This window comes from Lepisosteus platostomus, chromosome 3 (genome assembly GCF_059453375.1).
Source record: "Lepisosteus platostomus isolate fLepPlt1 chromosome 3, fLepPlt1.hap1, whole genome shotgun sequence".
Taxonomy (NCBI): Eukaryota; Metazoa; Chordata; class Actinopteri; order Semionotiformes; family Lepisosteidae; genus Lepisosteus; species Lepisosteus platostomus.
This window is the reverse complement of record NC_142613.1, coordinates 7,255,614-7,280,020: the sequence shown is the minus strand read 5'-3', so window position 1 is coordinate 7,280,020 and position 24,407 is coordinate 7,255,614. Positions and strand designations below refer to the sequence as shown.

The 24,407-nt window shown below is 40.2% G+C and overlaps 1 protein-coding gene across 2 annotated transcripts; it reads right to left on the bottom strand.

The window, feature by feature from the left end:
- Positions 1-1,643: 1,643 nt before the first annotated feature.
- Positions 1,644-23,358, bottom strand: ddhd2 (DDHD domain containing 2). Of its 2 annotated transcripts, XM_088624181.1 has the most exons (19): positions 23,118-23,358; positions 21,420-21,719; positions 19,058-19,256; positions 18,085-18,275; positions 17,749-17,838; positions 17,102-17,222; positions 16,771-16,860; positions 15,497-15,638; positions 14,541-14,749; positions 14,039-14,106; positions 12,376-12,507; positions 11,663-11,758; positions 10,177-10,353; positions 8,343-8,498; positions 6,954-7,056; positions 6,411-6,572; positions 5,271-5,360; positions 3,013-3,190; positions 1,644-1,761 (listed from the first exon to the last, which is right to left on the bottom strand). In XM_088624181.1, the coding sequence occupies exons 2-19, from the start codon at positions 21,585-21,587 to the stop codon at positions 1,680-1,682; spliced, it is 2,454 nt and encodes an 817-aa protein (XP_088480307.1). In that variant the 5' UTR covers positions 21,588-21,719; positions 23,118-23,358; the 3' UTR covers positions 1,644-1,679. The 2 variants fall into 2 exon arrangements, with proteins under 2 accessions (XP_088480307.1, XP_088480309.1); XM_088624183.1 differs by lacking the exon at positions 5,271-5,360 and having other exon boundaries at positions 23,118-23,357.
- Positions 23,359-24,407: the final 1,049 nt, after the last annotated feature.

The following is a 24,407-nucleotide window of genomic DNA, read 5'->3' as shown; positions in this document are numbered from 1 at the left end:
AAGACTGAAGCCAAAGATGCGCTTGGATCACTTAATACCAAACTACCAAAAGGGCTACAGTATATGGGATGGACGGCCTCCTCTTGTTTCTAACCTTTCTTATGTTCTGAAGGGAAGATGTGAAGAAAATACAGGATATTCTAGTTTAGGGGAGGAAATTTAAGGGGGAATATGCAATGCAGTTCTCAAAATGGTATCCCCTGCTGTTACAGTATGTACAGTAGGTCACTCTAAATCTGTCATCTCCAAACCAGGTCCAGGTTAAAAATTAAATCATACATTTCTAAAGACTCTAAACATTTTAGTTGAGGTTAATTAATCAATTAACCTGGTTTGTTAAATTAAGTAATGTACAGATATTTTAGAATAAAAATCTTAACACACTGTAGTACCACAATTAAACAAATTACTTGCTTAGATTGATATTTTACAAATCTTCCAATTTTGGGAATCATTTTGGGTGACCACAACTGGACTACAGCTCTGCAGGATTACTAAATTAATAAATATGTGGAGCAAAAAGTATGTCATGAGAAATGTCATGTGTCACACATTAATGCATCGAAGAAAGACTAAAATGTTATCAATTTTATCAAATGATAATTTTATCAATTATCAATTTTATCGTAATGGAGAAAAATTAAAGCCTTCCTCCATGAAACTACAACTGTGTTTTTTCAATTTTTGGATGTTTTCTTAAGTACTGAATTGCTGAACCAATTAGAATTCTAGTGTTGCTATAATGAGACATGGCTTGAACCTGCGTTCATAAAATCCATATATTGCACAATTAAGTATGACCCCCCAAAAAGCTCAACTCAAAGAAGGTCCTGCAGACTTTTAGAAACTTTTGGAAAACTTGCCACCTTAAATGCTGCCTCCTTTTTTTGAAAGCACATTAAAGAGACCAACCTGCTTTGCAAGATGTCCTATTTGTTTTGATGAACTGAGTTTAAAAAGCTGTGTGAGGTGGATGCTGTTTTCTTCTTACAAACATGAACTTACATACAAATGCAAGAAGTAAAACTGAAGAATCGTGTGATGGCTGTTATACTTTTATACTTTTCAGATTCAAAAAAAGGGAACAGATGTGTATTTCTGTGCAAGTCTTCCGAGTCTGAAAGCACCATCTAACCCAAGAAGGTATCTTAACCATTCTTTTAGTCTGAAACCTTGGACACAGGAGTGAGATATACAGCATCAGAAGTGCGCTGGAATGGCAGGTAGTGTAGTTTTTGGCAGTCTAATCACTAGCATGCACAAGTCCACTTCAGCAGAAAGAGAGAAAAAAGGTAGTTTATGTGACTGACATGCTCTGCCTTAAAGATCTTCTTTAACTGGACCCCAATACAGAGAAAACAGGACTTAATTTCACCTTTGGTGAAGTTCAACATAATGCAACAAAATAACAAAGCTTTCATGCAATAATGAAACATACCTGCAGTTTAAAAAACGTGGCATGTCAGGGGTCTGCATCATTTTTGCAACGCAAATGTACAAAGTCACTGAAATGATCATAAGCCATTAATATCAAAGTCCTTCAAATGCTCTATATAAATCAATAGGTATCACCTCAACCCCCAAAATGACGATTTAGAAAGGTTCTATAAATAAAACCAAAATGGATATGAACAAGGAAAATGTTTGTTGCAACGGGCTGTTATTGAGTATTTCAAGGTCTACTGTTGTGGTTGTTCTAGGGTGATTCCGAGTTTCTCATAAATCTCCTTCAGGACCAGTAGAGCTGTGTCTTCAGACTCCCTAGAAGACAATGAGGGAAGAAATTAAGATACTGTTCTGGGCCTTTATTATTGCAAGAGCCCTCAAAATATTTACACACACTGGCAAGATAACTGCAACATAAGCAACAAAAATGAACTGGTCCCCTTTTGTCTGACTAGTCTGGGCAGTTACAGTAAGTAGCAGAATCTTGTTGTTTTCATTACTCATGTGCTGGTAAGTTCTTAAACACATCCACTACATTTGCTTTCAAGATGTCAGCCTGCATTACTGCAAATGTTCTTGTGGCTGAGCGAAAAGTCACTCCACCACATGCCCACAAATAAGTCTCCATTAACAAGACTTATCAACGATTGGATGGAGACATTTCTCACTTGATTGTGAGTGATGCTACTGTACGTGCACTTAATTAAACAGACACCTTCATTAAAGCACGCGGACGTATTTCAGGTCACTGCAAGGGTTACGATTGATAAATAGGTCAGTGGAATATGCCCATTTCAAACAGAAACAAGCTGCACCAAAATACTCTACCACAGTACAGTATAATGTATGGGATGTATGGAGAGTTAGCTGTTCCTTCTCTTCATGTGTGGGGCCTATAGGCCTGAACCCTGACCTCCTGAAACCCCACAATATATACAGTGCTGATTTCAAAACACAGAAATATGTTTGGCGCCACTGTATTTTTTTTGCGAAGTACACCACACAGGAAAAAAACACTTTAAGATGTTTTGACAGACTCAAGTGTTCCATGTAATTTGAAAATAATTTGAAGTTATCAGTGATTTTATAGCTTTTTAAAAATCATGCCTCTGTCCTTTTAGAGTACGGTTCATACAAAGAAAATCTAGACACAATAACTTTGGCTTTCTCATTTCTTTCTTGCGGTTAGATTTCTGCTATGCTTAAGATACTGGGAATATAGTTAAATAGAAATAAAATGTTCCTTTATGCTAATATGTCCAGTATAATTTTTAAAAGGATCATAAAGTTCAAAGTTGTTTTGCAGCAAACACAATCCAAATTAAATTCACGTTTTCATCAGAATTCGAATATACTGGCAAACATTGTTACTAACACAACCGAAGTTAAAGTATTCCGAATGCTACTTTTTAAAGCATTTCCAATCACTGTCCAGGAAAGTCTTCTTTAAACCTAACTGATGGAGCAGAAACTTCCAGACAGATGTTGCTCAAGGTATATTCCACATACACGACCACAGCGCAGCCCATCTTAACTAGGCTGTTGGTGTTTCTGTCCCACACTTACCAGTAGCAAAGGTGACTCTGGAGTGCAAATAAATATTCATTGAAGCTCTCGATGGGCTTCTCCTGGAGAACGTAGTCAATCCGTCGCCCCCCATTCAGCATCCCAATACTAACGTTCTCCTCTTCCTCCTCTTTGTCCACCTCCTTTGGCTGCGGTTCAGCCTCCTCTAGTTTGGCCCCTGCATGGATTCAGACAACAGGTCAGTTCCTCGGGCCATGGGAATGAATTTCTGCCCCTTCTTAGCAGGCGTCCATAGCACTTCATCTCACACTAGTGAACAAAAACCTTTCAGGATGAAACCATTATTTATTCTCGAAAGCCATTTTGAAAGTTTCAGTATTTTTTGTAGCAATCAACTGTCCATTTAATATGGGCACCTCAATACCTGTCTGAACTTTTATCGCCCTACTCCCCACCTCGCAACCTCCGCTCTTCAAATTCTGCCCTCCTTACTGTCCCCCAAGCCCGTCTACATTGTATGGGCGACAGGGCCTTCTCCTGCTATGCCCCCAAGCTCTGGAACTCCTTGCCCAAGGATATTAGAGAGTCACCTTCTCTAAACTCCTTCAAATCCAGACTCAAAACCCTCCTTTTCAGAAAAGCCTTTACTTAACTGGTTCCATTCTTCACCCCTCTGCTCTTCTTAATACCATCTTCCACGGTCTCCTCTATTGTTATTGTTGTATTGCTGTAATTATAATTGTGTCCTGTCTTGTGAAATTTTCTTCTTTATTGTTGTAGTCTTCTTATTTATTGTTATTGTCATCCTGTAAAGCGCTTTGAGAAGCCACCTTTAAAGGCGCTATATAAAATAAAGTTTATTATTATTATTATAATATGGCTAATCAATTCCTCAGCTAATCATGTGAAGCTGACTCACCAAAGTGAGTCATTTTTATACTGGTATAAAAAGCTTTACACATTTCAAATACTCATCTATAACATAGATGAGACAATAAATAGCACGATGCAGTGAAGGTAAATATTCATTATGAGTTTGTGGTACTGCTTGTTTTCATTATTCTATTACTAGAAGTAACCTCTGTCATTATTTTTACATGCAAAGCTTTTTAGTCAATAAGCACTGCCAGTAATTCCTCTCAGAAAAGCTTTAAAAATCTACAGATGTTATTAATTGGATTATTTCCTTCAGAAAACAATGAAGTATGGTCTCAATAAAAGGACTAACTGTTATTGCTGCCATTGAGAAATACAGACGGAGATTCAGACTGAGGTTCCTTGCCAAAGGAACCAGTATATAAATTTGAAACCAGTATACAGAGAGTAGGAGAGCAATAATAAGTTGTTTTCACATTTGCCTACTTCAGAAGATTCTGCATGTAGAAGAGTACACCAGGGAAAGCACAAGTCACTGAAGGAATAGGACAGAAACTAGCCTTTAGCATGCTGCACTTCAAGCAAAGCTGCAATGTGGAAACATGGAGCACACTCACAGGTAGTAAGGAGAGGCCAGACTGCTGGTGTCAAAGCAGATCACAAACAAGGCGAAACAAGTCTTTTTCACCAAAATAACTGAAAAGCTTTTGTTCTGGCTCAAAGAAGAACTATTAGAAAAAACAGGCATATTTTTCCCTATATTACACGAATATAAGAAACCAAACGTCTACCATGTGGGGAAACAAGATGAAACAGTGCTGGCCGCAGTGGTAATAATGGTGTGTGAGGAATAAAATAAGAGGAAGAGGAAGAAAAAATAATAGCAGCCAAAATGACCAGATGAAAGAAGTCTCTGCTGATAAATGATAGCAGAATAAAGTTCACAAAGCTGGGATTGCACTTTATTTAAGGATTTTAAAAGCTTAATAAGGGATGATATAAAAAAAAACAAGGGATTTACTCAGATATGAAGTTAATAAAAATATTCAAATAACAGTACACCCAATACAATTTTGTATTGTAAGAACAATGGTGTCATTTCTCATCATTTTAGTTTTATCTATAAGGCCCATGTACAGTAAACGTACATTTAACGAAAGTGACAGAAATATGTATGATGGTGGCAACTTTTTGTTTTACCACATATTCCTAATACATTAGTTTTTGTTTGTTTTTGCAAATTTGGAGAGCAAACTCAAGAACAGCACTCTCATCCCCTGATAAAATGATTTTCTCTCTAACCAAATCATATTTTCTTAAATAAAGTTTTTTTTTGAATGGGCACATGTTCTGGAGGATAAGGAGCAACATTACAGCACTGTTACTGTCTCACACATTACCTCACTGGTTACTTTCCTTACCTTGGAAGTAATTAAATTTGATTATTTTTGGCCATTCCAGTACACCTTTCCAAAAGTCAGGCTTACACTTTTTCCTGCTATCCCTTTCAGCTGCATCACAGAAGAAAATCACCATATCAGTCCAGCACATTGCACAGACAACTCCATGCAAAGATTATAAGCAAGGAAAGAAACTGTCAGAAACGGTCATACACAGGGCCTCCTATTCATCTGCTTTCTCCTTATATTACAGGAGCAGTATTTAGGATAAGTAAAAAAAAAACAAAGTAAGCCTTCAAATTGAAAGCAGAAACGTTTCAGGCACACAAAAAAGAAAATCTGTGATTATCATGGTGAATCCAAAAGAAAAGCTCACTGGTGCTTATCCAAAGGACCTTGTAACCCTGGGAGCCCAACAATGATGGAAGACCTATTTATCTGACAACACTATGGTGTCAGTTAAGACAGAAAATAACCAGAATGGCTTGTTCAATAATATACAAAGATGACATGGTGCCTTTATTTTAAAGTACAGTAGTAGCCAATGTATTAGTACTTTAATTACCATATAAGTGACATACTTTTATGACTTTTAATGGTACTGTACATACCATATACTGTAGTACATTATGCAAAGGTATAGGGGTGGACTTGATTATATGCGAATCTGGTTATTTGTGATGGTTCTCTGGACAAAACTTTCATGAATGCCATGACCCTACTGTAGTCTGCTAATTTTCCAGATGACCTTGTGGACTAATTTTCAGCTTTAGACCTGGGCTTTGGGGACATAAAAGTTCCTGTATGAAAAGAAGAGGGATGTTGTTCTTCTGCAGAAATTCCCAGTTAACACCTTACATAAGGATCTGTGAGGCTAATAAAAGAACACAAATTAATTGTTTTTTATATGCCTTTTTATTGTTCGAAAATGGTTTCAAAGAGCACTCAATGTCTGCAGAATAGATGAAGTGTGAGCCACACAGTACCCTGAATGTAAATGAAAAGCAGTTACACGGAAGTCATTTTATAGGAATGCATTAAAATGGAAAGCCTGGAAGGGTCTGGAAAAGCACAGTGATTTCTGCAGCACTGTGCAGCAAACACGTTTCCAGTAAGACAAAATGACTTTTGAAAAAAAAACAGGGAGAAAATGATGCTCACCATCTGTCTCTACTGCAGGCGGCCCAGGCGCAGTTTCTCCATCAGCCAGCGGGGGCAGAGCAGGGGTAGGGAAGCGTGAGAAGGATTGCCAGGCTGTTCTCAGAGAGCCCAGCACGTTGTTCTTCAAGTCCGTGCTCATCCGAGTTAGACTCTCTTTCAGCTCTGTTGACAGTTGCAGGGTTTCAGGTTACCATGAAAAAACAATCAAGTCTTAGTCTTGCTGCCATGCCTTATAGACTTATCAACTCACCAGTGGATAAAAACATTTCAGTGCACACATGCACTGTATTGTCTTTTGGCATATCATTAAATCACTTTTCCTGCATCATGCATTCTGCAAACACCTGTATCACACCAATCTTAAACTCTGCAACGTAGTACAGCTGACTGTGATTTCATGACTGTCCATCTGACTGCTTCTTGCTTGCATATGTAACACATTCTATTTTGAGAACCAAATCTTGCATGTCATCTTTGATAAGGGCAAAATCCTGCTACTGTTGTAGCTCATTAACAAGAAAGAGACCAGTTAACAAGACTCACCAAGGTGCATCCTCTTCCGGCCTTTGTGGTGGGGAATCAGCATGGGATCAATCTCCACGTCAGAGACAATCATGGGCTCTATCCTGTAGGCCACTGGGTCGAACTTCACGGAGATCGGAAGAACAGAAATCATAAGCAGACTCAAATATTTTGGAGCTAAATTTTAGGAAGGACAATCGCTTACTTGCGCTAACATTCTTAAAACACTATGCAAGAGAAATGGACTGAAATGCGCTCTATTGGTGTCCTATTTTGTTAATGTGCTGTTGCATACACAATGTATATGCTCAATGTTTATGTACATATCTGAAATATTTATTTTACCCTAGGGAATAAACGGTATGATAATGATAATGGTAATGGTTGAGACCCCTGGCACAGAACGTCTCTAGATATTTCAAACATTTCCATCCTGAAAGACTCCCATGCAAGCTGATTTGTGTGTCTACACTGAGAGACGCTCCTCTGGGAGATGAATGTTGTATCTTTTCTCTGTTTGGAGAATATCTCCTATCTGAAGAAACTCATAATAATTGCTCTCATAAAACACCTGTTGTCTTTCTCAATACAAAACACACTTTCCTGTACTGAAGGTGGAATTCAGTTCTAACCCATGGAAGAGGGGACTATTCAGGAGAAGTGGCTTGGCAAAAGACAAATGAAAGCAAGCGAAAGTAGCTATCTTGCTTTTACACACTCAAGGGCTGGAAACAGCACAACACATGCTGAAAACATGCCAGCAGCCATATAACACTGAAACTCACACCTGACAACCCACTGAAGCTCTGCAGGTGTGAGGCTGATCAGTACCTAGATGGGAGACCTAGATGGGGGGCCAGTAGGAGGCACTCACCCTGTGGTCTGTGTGGGCCCTAATGCCCCAGTATAGTGACGGGGACACTATACTGTAAAAAGGTTGCCGTCCTTTGGATGAGACATAAAACTGAGGTCCTGACGCTCTGTGGTCAGTAAAAATCCCAGAGCGTTTCTCGAAAAGAGTGTTATCCCAGTACCTTGGACAAATTTCCAATTGACCTTTACCAATCATGGTCTCCTAATAATCCCCATCTCTAAACTGGCTTCATCACTCTGCTTTCCTCCCCACTGATGGCTGATGTGTGGGGAGCGTACTGTGTGCACTATGGTTGCCATCGCATCATCCAGGTGGGGCTGCACATTGGTGGTTCCCATTACCTGTAAAGTGCTTTAAATGAAGTGTCCAGAAAAGAGCTATATAATTGTAAGGAAATATTATTATTAAAAACACTACCAAACTGGACAGAAAAAATGCCTGATAGCTAGTTACACAAATACAGATGTAATGTATAAAATCACGGCAGCGGGACTGAGCTGGCTGTCCTCCGTGGACTTGATGGCCCCTGAGCTCACCGGGTGGTAGATGTTGTAAAAGCTCTTGCAGGTGGGAAAGCTGTAGTTGGGGTCGATTCTCTTCAGACCCCGAACGGTGAGGAACATTCCGATGGGGGACCCGAAGGCAAAGAAAGCCTGTGGCTCGAACGTCAGCTGGGGGTATCGGATACATACCTAGGGGTTCAAGGTCAGCAGTCAGATGTAATATTTAAGATCTCCACCATATGGGATTCTCTTGAGTTGCCGTATTATACTAAAACACTCTTCAAGTGGAACTACATCAATAGTTCAGATGAAACAGCTTGTCATTTTCACTCACACTCCTGTCACTTTATCACAGGTCCAACTTCTTTTGATCACACTGACTAATAAAACTGTGTGGCACCTCCTGAGAAAATTCTTTTTTTTTTAATTTATTGCTTAAATGTAAAAAACATCCTTGTGATGGCGAATGACACCCAAGGCAGGGGATTGCTCCATGACGTAGGACACAGAAAGGTGCTTTGACAGAATTCGCCAATGTGAAATGTTCGCTGACCACTGCTGTGATCTGTGCAAGAAACTTCAGTCTAGATTTTGTACAAATACAGGATAATGTTCTCATTCTGGTAAGAATCTTGGTGTGATACATTATTAAAAAGAGCAGGTACCACATATAGTGCTAACAACAGTACCCTCTACCTCCAATTCAAAATAAGTAAAAAGTAATTCTAGCATTTCAAAACATCTTTAACTCCCATCCCCATGTTCAAAATCTGATTTTCAGTTTTATGTAAAAGCTATTACGCTATTAAAGCTATTACACAGAATTTGCAATTCCAATTGGAATTTGGCAGTTCACTGACAAAAAAATCATGATTAGTAAATAAGAACTCAAATATTTTTAGAAACAATGTATAATTTGACAGCCATGCAAAAGTATACATTGTAAAGTACCTACAGTTTAAATAGTATAGATTCAGTTCATAACATAGAAACAAGAGCATTTTCTCTACAGAAAACAGTTTTTACACCTCTCAAGACATTTTACTTTTTGACAAATAGTTTCGATCACTTAAGGCAATGGTAACAATGGAGGCAATAGTCAAAGCTCCATGATTACATTCCAGTGCAAAATGCCACAGACATTCTTAGGATGAGAGAATGACCGAAGGAAAGACCAGCTCTTTCCAAGAGTGGGCACAGCACAAGCAAGTTGGTGGATAAAATAATGAATTCCGCTTACTATAATCACACACAGTGGAATAATACAAATAAAGATGGCTGATCACCATGAGGAGGAACGGTAATGAGGGGCCTTTCTTTTAATACAAAGCAGGCAGGGGTGGGGGCCAAAGATGCAGAGGAGAAAAAGAGCCCATTGCAACACACTGCACCAACCTGGCCTGTACCAATCCCCTGATTCTGTTCTCCAGGCAGGCAGGCAGGCAGGGGGCAAAAACAGGAGGACTGTTAGTGTCCTGGCACCTCAGCCAAATATGAAAAAGCACGCAAAAAAAGAATGCAAAAAATGCATTTCCTTGGAGATTTTTTTTTGTAAGAAAAAAAAATCACAGTTGACAAAGTCATACTCTCCTCAGGTTGACTGAAGCCAGGAAAAGTCCACAGCATCATCAGCTACACATCGGAAATGAGCTCATGAACAGAATGTGGAATTATCTGCAGGGGCCTACTGCATCCCACTATTAAGGAAAAGTTTCTCTTCTGTGGTGCAGAAAGCTAAATTCACAGAAAGCACAGTTCTCTGAAGCCCCATGATAAATCTGGAAATTTTAGAATTGCCTAAGAACTGCCAGACTGATTTTTTTGGAAAATACATCTTTTACGCTATTCTCAAGAGCTTTTGTTTTACCTGCCCGATTCCGACATCAAAGTACTCATAGTCAACAGGGCTGACGCTGGTGGAGGACAGGGTCCGCAGGAGCAGGTGGTCTTCTGTGTCTCCGGGGGGCTCTGAACCCAAAGGCCCAGTGTTGTCTTTGGACCCATGAAAACCATGTGCAAGGTGTGCAGGTCCTGCTCTACATCCCTGCAGGCAGAGGCAGAGAAATGGCATATGGTTACAACATCTTTATAGAGTATATTGTTATAGCTATAGGTGTCTAAGGAAGTGTCTCGAAGAATCCAGATACAATGGGTAACACCTGACTAGTATCAACTTTTCCAGCTTCAAAGCAAAGGGATATTTGGCTGACATGCAGGGAGTCCAGATAGAGTGATCAAAGCAATCTTAAAGTTTACCTTGATTAACCTTGGTTACATAGGTTGTTGGTAAATGTTTAAATGTCAATCAACAGCCCAGATAGATTCTATATATGAGGATGATGAGGCAGAGTGAAGGGGAGAAAGGAAGATATAGAAGATGGGAGCTCTTTGTTCCATATATCCCTTTAAGACCAGATTGGAGCTAAGTATATGAACCTTGTTAAGAGAGCTTGCTATTCTATAGGCCTAGGGAACTCTGATTTCCTGTGTAAAGAATCTCTCCGTTAAAATGGTTAATGGCATGCAGGTTTACAGAGAGAATGATTCATCTGTAGGTTGTATTCTGGTTAGTTCAGAAGGTATTTCTTCTTTGGGCCTTTGTAGGCATTATATAAGAGATTGATTTTTTTTCTGATTTTTCTGGGCAGTTAGGACATTAGACCTCTGGGACACCTCATTTGTAAATCTTTACATAGTGTAACTTTGGTTGCACATTTATGTTTCTGGTCTGTTTAGTGTGTACTATTATTCTTAATAAATATTTTAACGAAGTTTCACCAAAGCTTTGCCAGAAAATAAAGAATTTGTGTGCCTCTAACTACAACAACCGCTTGGGTATATTCATGGCCAAAATCTTTACGTTTGTGGGTTATGATCTTTAAGTTGTGGGTTATGATTTATTTTATTGATTAATCTGTTCGGTCATTTTCTCATTTTTTCCTTTTTTATAACCCCCCTTTTTTAACAATATATATTCACTCCTTATCTCTATGGTGTGAGGGTAGTATTAACTACATGTTTCAGAATTAAAATGGATAGTATTAAATAGATATTTAACAAACGTCTGTCTTTTTTTTAACAAACTGAGATCTACAAAAGGAACTGAGTGTTTTGGGCACATTTGACACTGCAGTAGTATCCTTTCCTAATCTGTAACTTCTATAAGATGTGTGAAATTAGAAACAGAACACAAATGAAAACTCTTCCAGCTACAACTGCTGAATTTAGAAGACAACAGTTCAGAGAACTAATTTGTTTAGTACAACAACATAACTGATGCGGCGCGCTGTATGTGAATTATATTTTTATTGTCCAGTAATGTTATAAGCGTCAGGAAGACTGTGTTATCAAACCTGCAGGATCTCTCTCTTCTTCATGAAGCTCAGAATTTTCTTTCTGGGTCCAAGAGGGACTCCCATTTCCATCAAGTCCCTCTCTGTGCACAGGGCCTAAAGTACCAAAGGAAACAGGAAGACGCAAACAGTGTCCTCATCAGCCACGTCTAATAACCATTAACAGCCTTACAGAACTTCCCTACGCAGAACTGCAACACAAGTAAAGAAAGCAGAACAAATCATACTAAGCAAACAAATTGAATTTCCAGCAGCATTTTGTAAACGTATTATTTTAATTAGGTGTTGAGTACTCTTTTTACTTCCTCTGTCAATCTACTGTTTGTTTCACTGCCTGGAATTTCTGTTTGGAACAATATAGTTGTTTCCAGATTTTCAGTTGTAAAAGTGTTATTTACTTTCACGCCTTGTGCAGGGTGACAGCTGACACATTGCCTCCTTTGTCTTGAAGCGTTTTTTTTTCTATAAACTTGTTAAAGCAAATGAGAGTCCTCACATACAGTAAATTGTCTCATGATAATTCATTTTTTATACTTTTAATCAGAGCTAATCTGAATGCCCTTTTCAAAACTCATCATCTGCAAATTAAAAAAAAGTATCCGCTAAGGCTTAATTAACCTAAAGATGAGTTAAATGCCATGCAGTGCTCAAGAAGACCAGTGCCAGTGGAAATGTCAGGCCTCAACCAAAAAAAGACATCTGCAGACACTTACCAGAGATTCAACGTCAAGCTCTTCTTTTTTAAACACACTGATATAATCTCCCAACCCCATTTTCTCCAAGGCTTCTTCTAGGCTCTGAACATCCCCTCTGACAGAGGCATTTCTTGCTTTGCATTGTGACAACTTGAAACACAAGACAAAACAACACTTATTTAAGATTTATCGGACAGCAAACCACAGCCTGGTCTCAGAGAGGACACAGGATTCAGCTCCATTGAAACACAGGGTGCATATTCATAGTGTGCAGATTCAGAACTTGATTACTTATTGGTATTTTTTTAAATTAAAACCACATTTATTCCTCAGTCTACTGTTAAGCTTTTTTCATTTTACTGAGCATTATTGTCCACTGCATGTATAAAAAAACAATGCAACTCATTACTCAGGTATACTATTCACTTCCTTTGCAGATACTAACTCCAAAGGCACTGTTCTAAAAGCCAGGCAGCAATACTGAATTCAAAAAACAATTGAAGGAATTACTTTAGGGTCAAGAAAAATGAAAAATAAAAAGTAATTCCTAAAGGTTTTGAAATTATCTGAATATTTCACAGTTTAAGATCTGACTTTTTCCATTAAATGAAACGAATGGTAATGTTAACACTCTCATTCTTGACAACTACAGTACAATAATGCACATCAGCAGCCATATCACCCTGCAACTCACAACTGGCAACCCAGTTGTGAAGCTAAGCAGGTATGAGCCTGGTCAGTACCTGGATGGGAGACCTCCTGGAAAAAACTAAGATTGCTGCTGGAAGGGGTGTTAGTGGGGCCAGCAGGGGGCGCTCACCGAGTCCATGTGGGTCCTAATGCCCCAGTGATGGGGACACTATACTGTAGTAAACAGGCGCTGACCTTCGGATGAGACGTAAAACCGAGGTCCTGACTCTCTGTGGTCATTAAAAATCCCAGGGTGTTTCTCGAAAAGAGTAGAGGTGTAACCCCGGCGTCCTGGCCAAATTTCCCATTGGCCCTTACCAATCATGGCTTCCTAATAATCCCCCTCTAATAATTGGCTTCATTACTCTGCTCTCCCCCCCACCAATAGCTGGTGTGATGAGCGTTCTGGCGCACTATGGCTGCCGTTGCATCATCCGGGTGGGGCTGCACATTGGTGGTGGTGGAGGGGAGTCCCCATTGCCTGTAAAAGCGCTTTGAGTGGAGTGTCCAGAAAAGCGCTATATAAGTCTAAGCAATTATTATTATCTCTTAAATTAAATACCTCCACCACCTGTCTGTCACTAGATGGAGCTCTAATCCTAGACAAATCCATTTAGCATTGAGGAGACATTGGCAATGCTATTTTATATAATTAAAGCAATTCAGTTTCAGGCTTACTGGATTCCATTTCTTCTCTTTGGTCACATGCTGTACAATGACAAATCTATTAAACTGATTCCTCCTCGGAAGCCCTATCATAATGACAAATTTTAAAATGTTCTTCACGGGTTCCGAAGAACTCATTTACACATATATTTCTCAAAGCAATTGTCACGTGCAGTGGAAAATGTTTTATGTCTCATTTGAGTCGCAAAACTGTCATTAGAAACATAAATTGTAGACAGCAGCACAAAACTAAGGTGTCTCCATGTTGGTGCAACATTCTGTTTGATTTCCTTTAATGAAAAAAGGAATCTTCCAAATACAGTACCTCTGCTGGCTTAGTGTTGTCTTGGTTACTCTTTTGATTCGTCAGCAGATCAAAGAGGATAAGGGAGCCTGGACATGACAATATTGAAATAAAAAACAAGGTTCACCTTTCAGAAGGTTACAACTGGCACAATAGTTTTCAACAAATACTCAATCCTATTCATTCCAAGTACAAACCCTGTATTTATATTCATCATAAGCCAGTTATCTGCTCCTTTAGGCTTCTTTTCAGTGTTTCAGTGCAATTACACGACAGGCAATTATATTCCAGACAAGTAAAAAATCAGCACACTGAAAGATGAAACATCGATCAAAAGCTTAAAAAGCAAAAAAGATAAAGAAACAGGCCATGTTCACTGTGTCTGTTAGTGCAATACTTTCTTGGATTCTGTGACATTAGGTGTTTTTTGTTTCTCACTCTCATTGCAATTTCCCTCACGGGATCAATAAAGTATCTCTCTATCTCACGGGAAACTGTGACACCCAGGACAGCTGGGACTGACCAAGGCTGTGTCCGGCCACGGAGACGGCTCCTTGGAACTGGGGGTTCCTCTTGAGGAACAGACTGTACAGCCGGTTGACCTCGGAGGCCACCGTGTCCACGATGGTCTGACAGTAGGTGGGGCTGTTGTAGAAGAAGAGGTCCAGCAGGGTGTCGTTGGTGAAGTGGCGCAGCCTGCTGATACTGGGCAGCGTGATCTTCTGGATATCTCTGTGGGGCAGCACATGCACAGACACAGACACACCCATTGCTTTAATTCAAAACATGCACAGCATCTGTATAGGGGGTTTTGCAGTCTTTACTGCAAATACCTCGTACGGGGTATTATTGTTGGAAGGGATTGCAATGATAAAAACTGAACTTTGCAAGCTAAGAATAAGTTTTCCTGGAACATAAATTTAACACAGTCAAGCTGTTTCTCAGGAATAAAACCCAAGTCAATGTCAATATGGATCCGTAACGTAAGTACAACACACAACTCTAGTCCTTGAAGGCCAGAGTCCAGCACGTTTTCTAACATTTTTTAAATCAGGAAAACTGAAGACCTCTGAAAGTATCAAACAGGTTAAGACCAGATGTGGAACAAAAGCCCACAGGCAAGACAAGCCTCATATGATGCACATCAGGTTTAGTAACCCCCCAAAACTGTCTCATTTTACTTCAATTAACATTGCAAAGTATTCATTGCTAAAAGCGACTACCTGCTTACAAGTTTATGGTGATATACAGTACACTCGATTAATACACTAAAAGACAAGGAAAAAATGAAGAAAACAATCCTGTTGGCACAAGACAAGTTTGACTCAAATGGAATAATTTAATTTGTTTTAAATTATTTTTCAACACATTCCTAATTCACAGGAACCTGGAGAAACCGGAACTGTATGAGGTGTCCCGATAATCGGCCATGTTGAAATGGAAGCAGTGTTGGGGCAGTGCTAGCGGCTGTCTCCTTACTTATCCACTCCAGTGGCATCTGCGTGGAGGGCACTGTGCCAGTTGACAGGAAGGAACTCTACCCGACCAATATTCTTTTCCTCCTGAGCCTTCTTGAAGTGGGTGTGGAGCAAGCTCAGTGACGCACTCCTAAAATCATTCACTAGAAAGACAGAAATGGACACAGGTAAACAGACACCTCAGCAATAAAATACTTTTTAAAAAGATCACAAACAAGAGGAGTGGGTCATTCAGTCCATCTGGCCCGTTTGGGAGTTAGTATCTTATTGATCTAAGGATTTAATTAGGTGATTTCTTGAAAGTTAAAGCTAATGTAAAGTGTGTTAATGTACTTCAAGGCTTCAAACACAGCTTGTTGGATAGTGAAGGGCCACTTCTTCTTGATTTTCCCATGTAGCTTTCACTAGAGTCCACTGGTTCATACTTCATTGTTCATCTTGAAGAAGTCCTCTGGGTTGGCTCTGTCAATTCCCATGAGACTTTTGAATACTTGCATTCGGTCCCTTTGTGGTCTTTTCTGTTCAAGACTGAAAAGGTTCATTTCCTTCAGTCTGTTAGTGTAGGACATTCCATGAAACCCCAGAAAGTATCTTACTGCTTGCTCTTCTACGGATTGATTCCAGAGCAGCAATATCTTTAGTATATTGTGGTGACCAGAACTGTACACAGTATTCGTAATGAGCTCTGACTACACCATTACACCAGTTTAACTTAATATACCTTGATTTGAATTATACTCTCCTTGCTTTATATCCCAGCAAGCTTCCTCACATGTGTCAACATAAACCAAAGTGTTTTTCAGAAGTACAGTAGCCGCTCTTCCATTTCCTGTTTTGCATATAAGGTTTATGACAATGACATTCAAAAGGGCTGACGTCTGTTCCTCACAGGCGTACACAGTGGCCTAGTGTCCAGAAGCAGTCAATCAGGAAGGGGAATATTAACATGAACGGGATGCCGTGCACGGTTTGCACATTTTGTATGAAAAAACTAGTATATATAAAGAGAGTCATTAAAAATTCAACAAATGAGAACTGAAACCTATAGCATTTGCTACATTTCTGATCTGAAATCAATCCATATAAAGTACAATATATATTTTAGAAGATTCCATTTCCTAGGACTAGCTTATCATAAGGATATCCCTAGCTTCATATGATTCTCCACAGCAAGGGAGAAAAGGCCACAAAACAAAATCAATCATCAATAAAAGTACAGTAAAACACCTGACATGAACTCGAAGGTGTGCGGCGCCACACAGTGAAAGTACATACCACACTGAACAATGCTTCTGAAACGAAGGTCACAAGCAGGCCCAATCCCGTGGACCATGAAAACTAAATGGTCCACCTGTTCGGGTTCCCCTGTAGGAGAGGAAAGACAAATTTAACACAGAACGGGTTGCTGCTATTGCAGAGTCTATACACAGATTTGACTATAGCCTGATGTGACATTCAGACCTCCACCACAAGAGCTGACGTGATCACAGTGGGCTCTGCTTTTTTCCAACACACATTGGGCTTAACACATAGTGAAAGCAAAACACCTTTATCATATGCTACCCATTAGCAACCTTCAAAGCTGGTGAAAATCGGAGAAACTGACCTTCAGGAATTTCGACCGATATGTTCTCGATGCCCCGCTTCACTGTCCTTGGCCGTGTGTGCTCTGAGGGCGAGGACACCCATTCATCTTGGGCCATGATAGGCTGGTACTGCATTATCAGCTAGAGGCAGGAAAACACAGCAGCTAATCACATCATTGAGTGTTATACATCACAAAGGCCTGTTAAGTTTACTGTTGCATAACGCCAGCTGTACCAGTAACTATAACGCCATACAGGCCTGGTCAGGACTGGCAAAAGTTATCCAAGGAAAGTCACCTTGCTGCTAGAAGTGGTGTGGTACAGGAAAGAAGCAAATGAGAACATAAAAAAGGGTTATAAATGAGAGGAGACCATCTGGTCCATCTACCACATTTGGATTTTTAGTAGTTAATTTATCCAACGATGTCATTTAGCTGTTTCCTGAAAGAAGACAGGCTATCTGCTTCAACAACATGGCTGGGCAGCTGGCTCCACACTCCCTCTACACTCTGTGTCAAGAAACACCTCCTGTTCTTAGTTTCAAATAAGGTTCCCCTCTTCTTCCCACTTGAAGGAGCTGCAGCTGGCGTTGATGGTTGAAAGGTTCAGACTGGAAGAGACAAGAGTTCCCCCACAACCTTGCAGCACCTTTGAGAAGCCTTCCTACCTTCGGGTTGTGTAAAATGACAGTTTCGCCAGAGGGAAACTCAAGCCTCCTCTTCCACTCATCCAGCGTCACGGCGATCATGTATGTCTCCTGTTGAAACACAGGATAGTCGTGACCCTGCAGCCTCGACGTCTCTCACTAATCAACACCCACCCCCGGCACTGAGAGATTCGTAGGAGGCTCCCTTTACAGATGGCTAACAAACGTATTGGGGAAGATAATAAAAAACATTGCAGGCAAAGAGAAATAAAAAAACTAATTACAGGCAAAAAGATCCAGCTGGTGTGCTGAAAGAGAGGAAGTGTCATTAAAAACGGCCAGTTTAAAAGAGCTGACCTCTAGGCGTTCGCTGAATTCCTCAGGGTAGGGGACGTAGCAGCTGTCCTTGTCGCTCTTGTAGAACCAGGTGCAGCGTCTGACCTCGGAGGGGGCCTGCTCCCAAAACACCGCAAAGCGCATCCTGTCGGCCAGGCGCACGTCGTACCGCCCGCCCTCCGTGGCCACCACCGCGTCCCCTGTCTTCTCGCCTGGACCGAGGACCAACAGCAGGCAGCGAGTCAGCGGCAGAGCTGGAGACCCGCGAGCAAGCGAGCGAGCAAGCGCGGGGACGAAAAAAACCTCGCCGCTCCGGCTGAACCGACTCGAGTTAAAACACAAATCACACAAACTGCAACCATTTCCTGAGGAATCCCAGCACTTGGAACCCCGCAGCAAGTAAACCTCACTCACCAAAAAAAAACACTTCAAAAAGAAATGGTGGTTAAAAACAGTGTCTCCTACTTTATGACTAAAAACAAAAAGCCTACGTGTCAAAAATGACCACTTTACCTTCCAAAAGAGGAAAAGCAGCTTTGTACATTTGACGTAATAATGCTTTAAATGAAAAAAATAAAAAAAGTAATCAAATATAAAAAAATCATCACTACAGACGTATTTTCGAACCTGCGCCATAGATTTCATGAGATTTGCTTTCTCTGACATACACCTACAATTGCTCCTTCTCTTTATACATAGCATTTTTGCTAACAGTGATAAATTCCACTAACATATTCAACATTTGGCACAAATGCATTGTGTGTAAAGCATCACACAATGTACAAATGCATGAAAGCCCATGCACCGGTGTGTAACAGTCAAAGCCCTGAATGTTGCAGACGCTCAGCTGTAGGATTCTGACTCACTACAGCTTCAGGGTGGTGATCACAAGTGGTCACACTTTAGTTAATAATTTAGTTAGTAATTGGTTTCCTTAATAATGCTAACTTTCCCAGTCAGAAATCTTTGCTCAAAACTCCTAACAGCTGCTTACCCAGGCTGTACGCTTCTTCTAGTTTCTTTGAATCCTCTCTGCTGAACGGAAGCCAAGTGTCTTTGGAGTCCTTTTGCTTGGAGTAAAACCAGTGAGGCTGGACTGGCTCATAGAGTGACTGCACAGCATCGATGTCAATGATTTCAAATGAACCGGAAGAAGACGGGGAGGTTTCTGCCTGGTCTGCAGCCGCCATGGTCTGTGTGAAGAGCAACCAAAACACTGCTGTTGAAGGTATTCCTTCTTTTCAAATCCATAGCAGGCAGGAGCCAATTCACCTCAGCCAACACCAGAGCACAGCAGCCATCTTGAATCAACAGCTTCCAACAATGGGGAGATGTCAGGAAATACTTAGTAACTAAATAGCTGGAGGACTGGGCTCGTCTCAAATCACAAGAGGTTGTCTAGTACTGAACATGTTTTAGTGCAGCTTAGCAAGGAACTTGCTCTGAAGGTGGCAAAGCAAATCTTACACCACGTGTACGCACTAAACTTAACTTGGTGCACAAACCAGTTTAAGAGGATCTTATTTTGTTTTTTTATATATGGAAGTACATTCACAATGAGTAATTAGTATATTCAAATAGAGAGTCAAACACTTCCTGACGTCATGAATACTGGTGTTGCAGTTTCTTGAGATTCTTAATGAAGTCAGCCAATAGGAAGAAAAGCTAGACAAATAAACTTTTCAAAATAACAACATTTGTAATTTTACACATTTATTTAAAATGTATCACAACGAGCTTTGTACAACAAGGCAGGTAGAACCTACACTGATTTTTGTCAGTTTTAAAACAAAAAAGCACAGCTGAAAAATATTATTTTCAAAACCTTTATCAGCATTTACTCTGTGTACTGCATTAAAAAGGATAAAGGCACATTGTTCTTATACCCCAAACATACGTTAAAACACACAGAGAAAAATACATACCTTGTACTCAGGGTACGGTCAAGCTCCCATCTGATAACAAACTGAATCTAGAGTTTCAGCAAAGGTTTTAATAATTTAAAAGACACCACAGTCTTCTGAGCTACACAATACTGCAGCAGTTTGAAGAGGCAGTTCAGAATGATCTTGAGAATATCCCGGGGCACGTCTTGTAACAGAAAAACCATAGCTTTACAAAGCAAGGCATTATTCGCCCAGCACTGACAATTTACTCAGCACATTTGAAACAATGAATGTCTTGATCATTGTTTTAAAATCCTTGACAAACACAGAAAGCAAACCAAGAAATATCCTTCATGATTCCAGTTCACTGCACAACACGTTGATAATAGCTAAACATCTGTGCTGTATGTACTGTACCATAAATGTTTACAATTGTAACAGCATGACTTTGTATGCTGCCAAAGATGATCTGTGTCTTCTGTTCCCTTGATTGAACTATCCACCCATTTTCTAACTACTGTATCCAAACAACCGAGCCCATCCCAGCGCAAGGCAGGGTACACCCTGGAACAGGGTGCCAGTCCATCGCAAGGCAGACACACGGACACAATCACAAAAATGCACAATGCAGACAGCACCTTAAGAATTGAACTGGGGGCCTCAGAGCTTCAAAGCAGCAATACTAACCAAGGTGCAACCCTTGATTAAAATAACACAGTGCTAATACATATTTTATATATAATTCGAGTGGGAAGGCAGGAAAACTTTAATTTGACTTCTGTTATAATGCAGACTGTACTGTTTTGAGGAGCAGTGTGTCTGAATGAAGAATCTCCTGGCTTGCTAGCACCACCCAGGGGTTACCCCTACATGAAAACCTAAAGACATCCTGGTGAGTCAAGGTCAAATTAAGGCTCAAATGCTAAATACCAACTTTCATTCCATTAAATAAAACTGCACACATTATAACACTGACAAAACACAATTTTCAATTTCATTACACATATAACTAAAGTGCATTGTATTTTTATTTTCTTGTGACAAGAGTTAGATAAAAAAACTTAAACTTAAATTCCTCTGCAACTGACTCACATATACATCTATACAGTATGAACATCTTTATACATCATGTACAGCACAGTCAGCAGGTAAATTACCTTTCCAGCCGGGGATGTGGGAGAATTTTATAACTTGGGAACAAAATGTCCATTGAGATAAATCTCATAAAACAAGTGGCATTGTGTCGCAAGATTATAACCAGCTACTCACTGCTTCTAAAAAAACACAATGGGAACCTGTTTTTTTGCAAACCATTAAAGAAAGTAAAAAGAACAAATGCAATCTGTCCTAAATTACCTAAGGTTGGTTTTCAAAGGTGTTACAACATTCACTTTAAGACAACGTGTAGCTTCAATGCTGGAAGCTGTGATTTAAAGTGACAGGCCCACACATTCTGAAATCACGGCTCACCTGCTCGGTCCCTGTGCTGGAAGAAGTATCCGGCCGATGCCTCTGTGTGGTTGGATGAGACTGCCTGGGGGGATTAGAGCCTTCCTCAGCGAGGACACTGATCCTCTGAGATGGCTCCAGGACTGCAGACAGGGGAGGCCTGTCAGCAGGCTCAGGGCTCTGGAACATTGTGTAATCGGATTGTGGGCTTGGCCACCCCCGACCTTTGGCTGTGACTTCTCCTAGCAGAGACTTCTGGCTGCGTCCAACAATACAGGCTGGACTCTCAGTGCCAAGCTCTTACACCAAGAGCTGACTCACCTGGGGAGAAATAAACAGCAAGATTTCAGCAACCGTTAATTGTTGATTGTAAGGACTGTAAGATGCACTCATTCATATTCAAACCAAATACCGTATCTGCTTAGATTTCACACAAGTGTATCACATTTCTCTTTAAATGATGCCAGTTTACCATCACAATAAAGAAAGTGAAATATCTCTTCACTGTACAAGTACTGTTTCAGAACTGAACAGGATGACTGAATAGCTATTAGTATACCTTCAATGAACTATAATTTATTGGACATTAATCAATCAATTGTTTCCAACAAAGTATGGCTGTATGGTACTTCATTTTCAGTTTATTTTTCTTCTCAGCAGCTTTTTTGCTTTGCATCTGCCATTTAAAGACACTGGACAATTCCAGGGCTAGAATCCGAAATGTTTTACAGGTAGTTTTCAACAAGGCACTAAGACCTCAGAAAAAAGGCAATCTGACTTCTATCCAAATGATTACTTCAACGAAGTCACTAGGATCACTGATGCAATGAAAACAAGTGGACTCTGCAACATTGCAGTTGCTCCATCCTGATTTAGAAAGCAAAATGTGTTTGTCTTCCAACAAAACCCTTTCCATCTGCTTTGTGTATCCCCTGGGGTTGGTCAGATCATTGTGCCATATTCACCCATCATCAGAAAGCTACTTATTCCTGGTATGGGTCTAAGCATTATGACAGTCTGGAAACACAGGGTGTCAGACAGGCAAGTCCAGCGCATGATGTCACCACCTGTCATGACTGATGACACCGATCAACCCAGCCTTTGGTAGGTGAAAGGCAACCGGAACTGCCACAGAACACCCTCGCACACAGACTCCACACAAGCCGAGTCTGTCCAGCTACAAACCCAGCACTCAAACTACAGTCAGGTCACGCCATGCCGAAATATTTCTCTCCAAGCCCAGAAGGTTTTTCTGACTCACACAAGACGACCCTGTTGTCCTGACTCCATGAGCGTAAACGCGCTTTGGGTAACAAACGTGAGCCAATTCATTAATCATCCCTGAACCAGAGATCAGAGATCGAATTACCGTGGGGAGACATTCAAGTTCCTTTCACAACTTGGAAGAAATTCGAAGAGAACACCAACAGACTTAATTTATTTACAGTAACACTAAAATTGAAATGCATTGGTAAACCCGGTTACATGATTATGAAAATGTACCATAACATCTAAAACAGTTACTCTAACATTCAGTAAATGTTGGATGCACACCGGGCCTTTCATCAGCGGCTTATATTATACTTAAGAAATCAGGACTAAAATACTGCAGCTAACCAAAACTACTACTAAAATACGCAACCCCAGACACTTTATTGGGAAACAGTATATCTGACGAAAGAAGACAGAGGATACCCCCAAGTTCTCATATCAACTAACCTGACGGTATTGACAGGTCTGATTTGCTATCTTCGACTCCGTGTAGCTCGTAAAAGGACGCACGATTTGGGTGACTAGAATTTATTTCGAGGTAATGTGGAAGCCTGGGTCCCGTGGACATTTTAATATCTTCTCGGGGGTAACAAAAAGTCTTGTGACGATGCTCACACAACTCAGCTCCCGTATTTCTTCCATTGCAGGGCGACGCTGGATGCGACTGCTCCTGACAACGAAAGATGACGTCATCCGTGAGGAGATTAAAGGTCGCCAAAGGAGAAAATAAACACGTCGTAATCAGCTGAGCTTTATGAAAGCTGAAATGAAAACAGGATGAGCTCACCGCCGATGATTAATCCGATACAAATACAAGAATAAGTGTATGGATTATTGTTAGATTGAGGGACGATAGAGAATATAATAGGAGTGTTTACTATCAATTCTAGTTTTCTACAAGGTTGATTTTTTTATGCAAGAGAGGTATTTCAGGCTTTTCTGAAGACAATACATGCAGGCCCCGTTTTAAATTATGCTAGATAAAGATTCAACATGTTCCACTCTAAAAAGCAAAGCTGAGTGCGAAAACAGATAAACATGTTAGGACCTGAAAATACATCCTATTCAGTAAAATCTTTTTGAATTGAAATACCCTTTTGTCAAGAAAATGTTAATTATATTTAATTATTTATGAGACTACGTTACTTTTTGGATATAGGACAGTAATCCCCTTCTGCTGAGGTTGATTTTCCTGTTTTGTACTTTGATTTTCTTTGTAATTCATTCCATGTACAAAAAAAGTCGTTGTCCTTTGCTTCCTGCGTATGAATTTCTGCTGAATGTCCAGGGAGGATACATGGCCTGGCCTTTACTGGAATGGAAGACTTCTAAAGAAAACCAGGTTTCAGCTGTAAACGGTGCTGATAAAGCAGTACTATTCTCTCTAGAGCAGAATTTGAATGCTCCAGTATGGTGACAGTGGGTTACTGTGTTGTATGAGGCGCTGTCCTCTGTCAGAGCAGTTAAACCAAGATTACCTTGACACTAAAGGTCCCATAACATTTCCATGAATACAGTTGTCAATCCCAGTGTCCTGGCTAAATTCTGGACATGCACAATCTGGCTCCCGTAAAATTCCCCATTAATTCAAACAGGTGAAACAATTATTCCACTTTACATCATCTGCTATGCAGTGATGCTGCTTGTACACTCAAGCTACCACATATCACCTAGGTAGGCCATGTGCTTAAGTTGTGGATAAAATGAGTCCTGTCTGTATGAAAAGGGCTTTGTGAT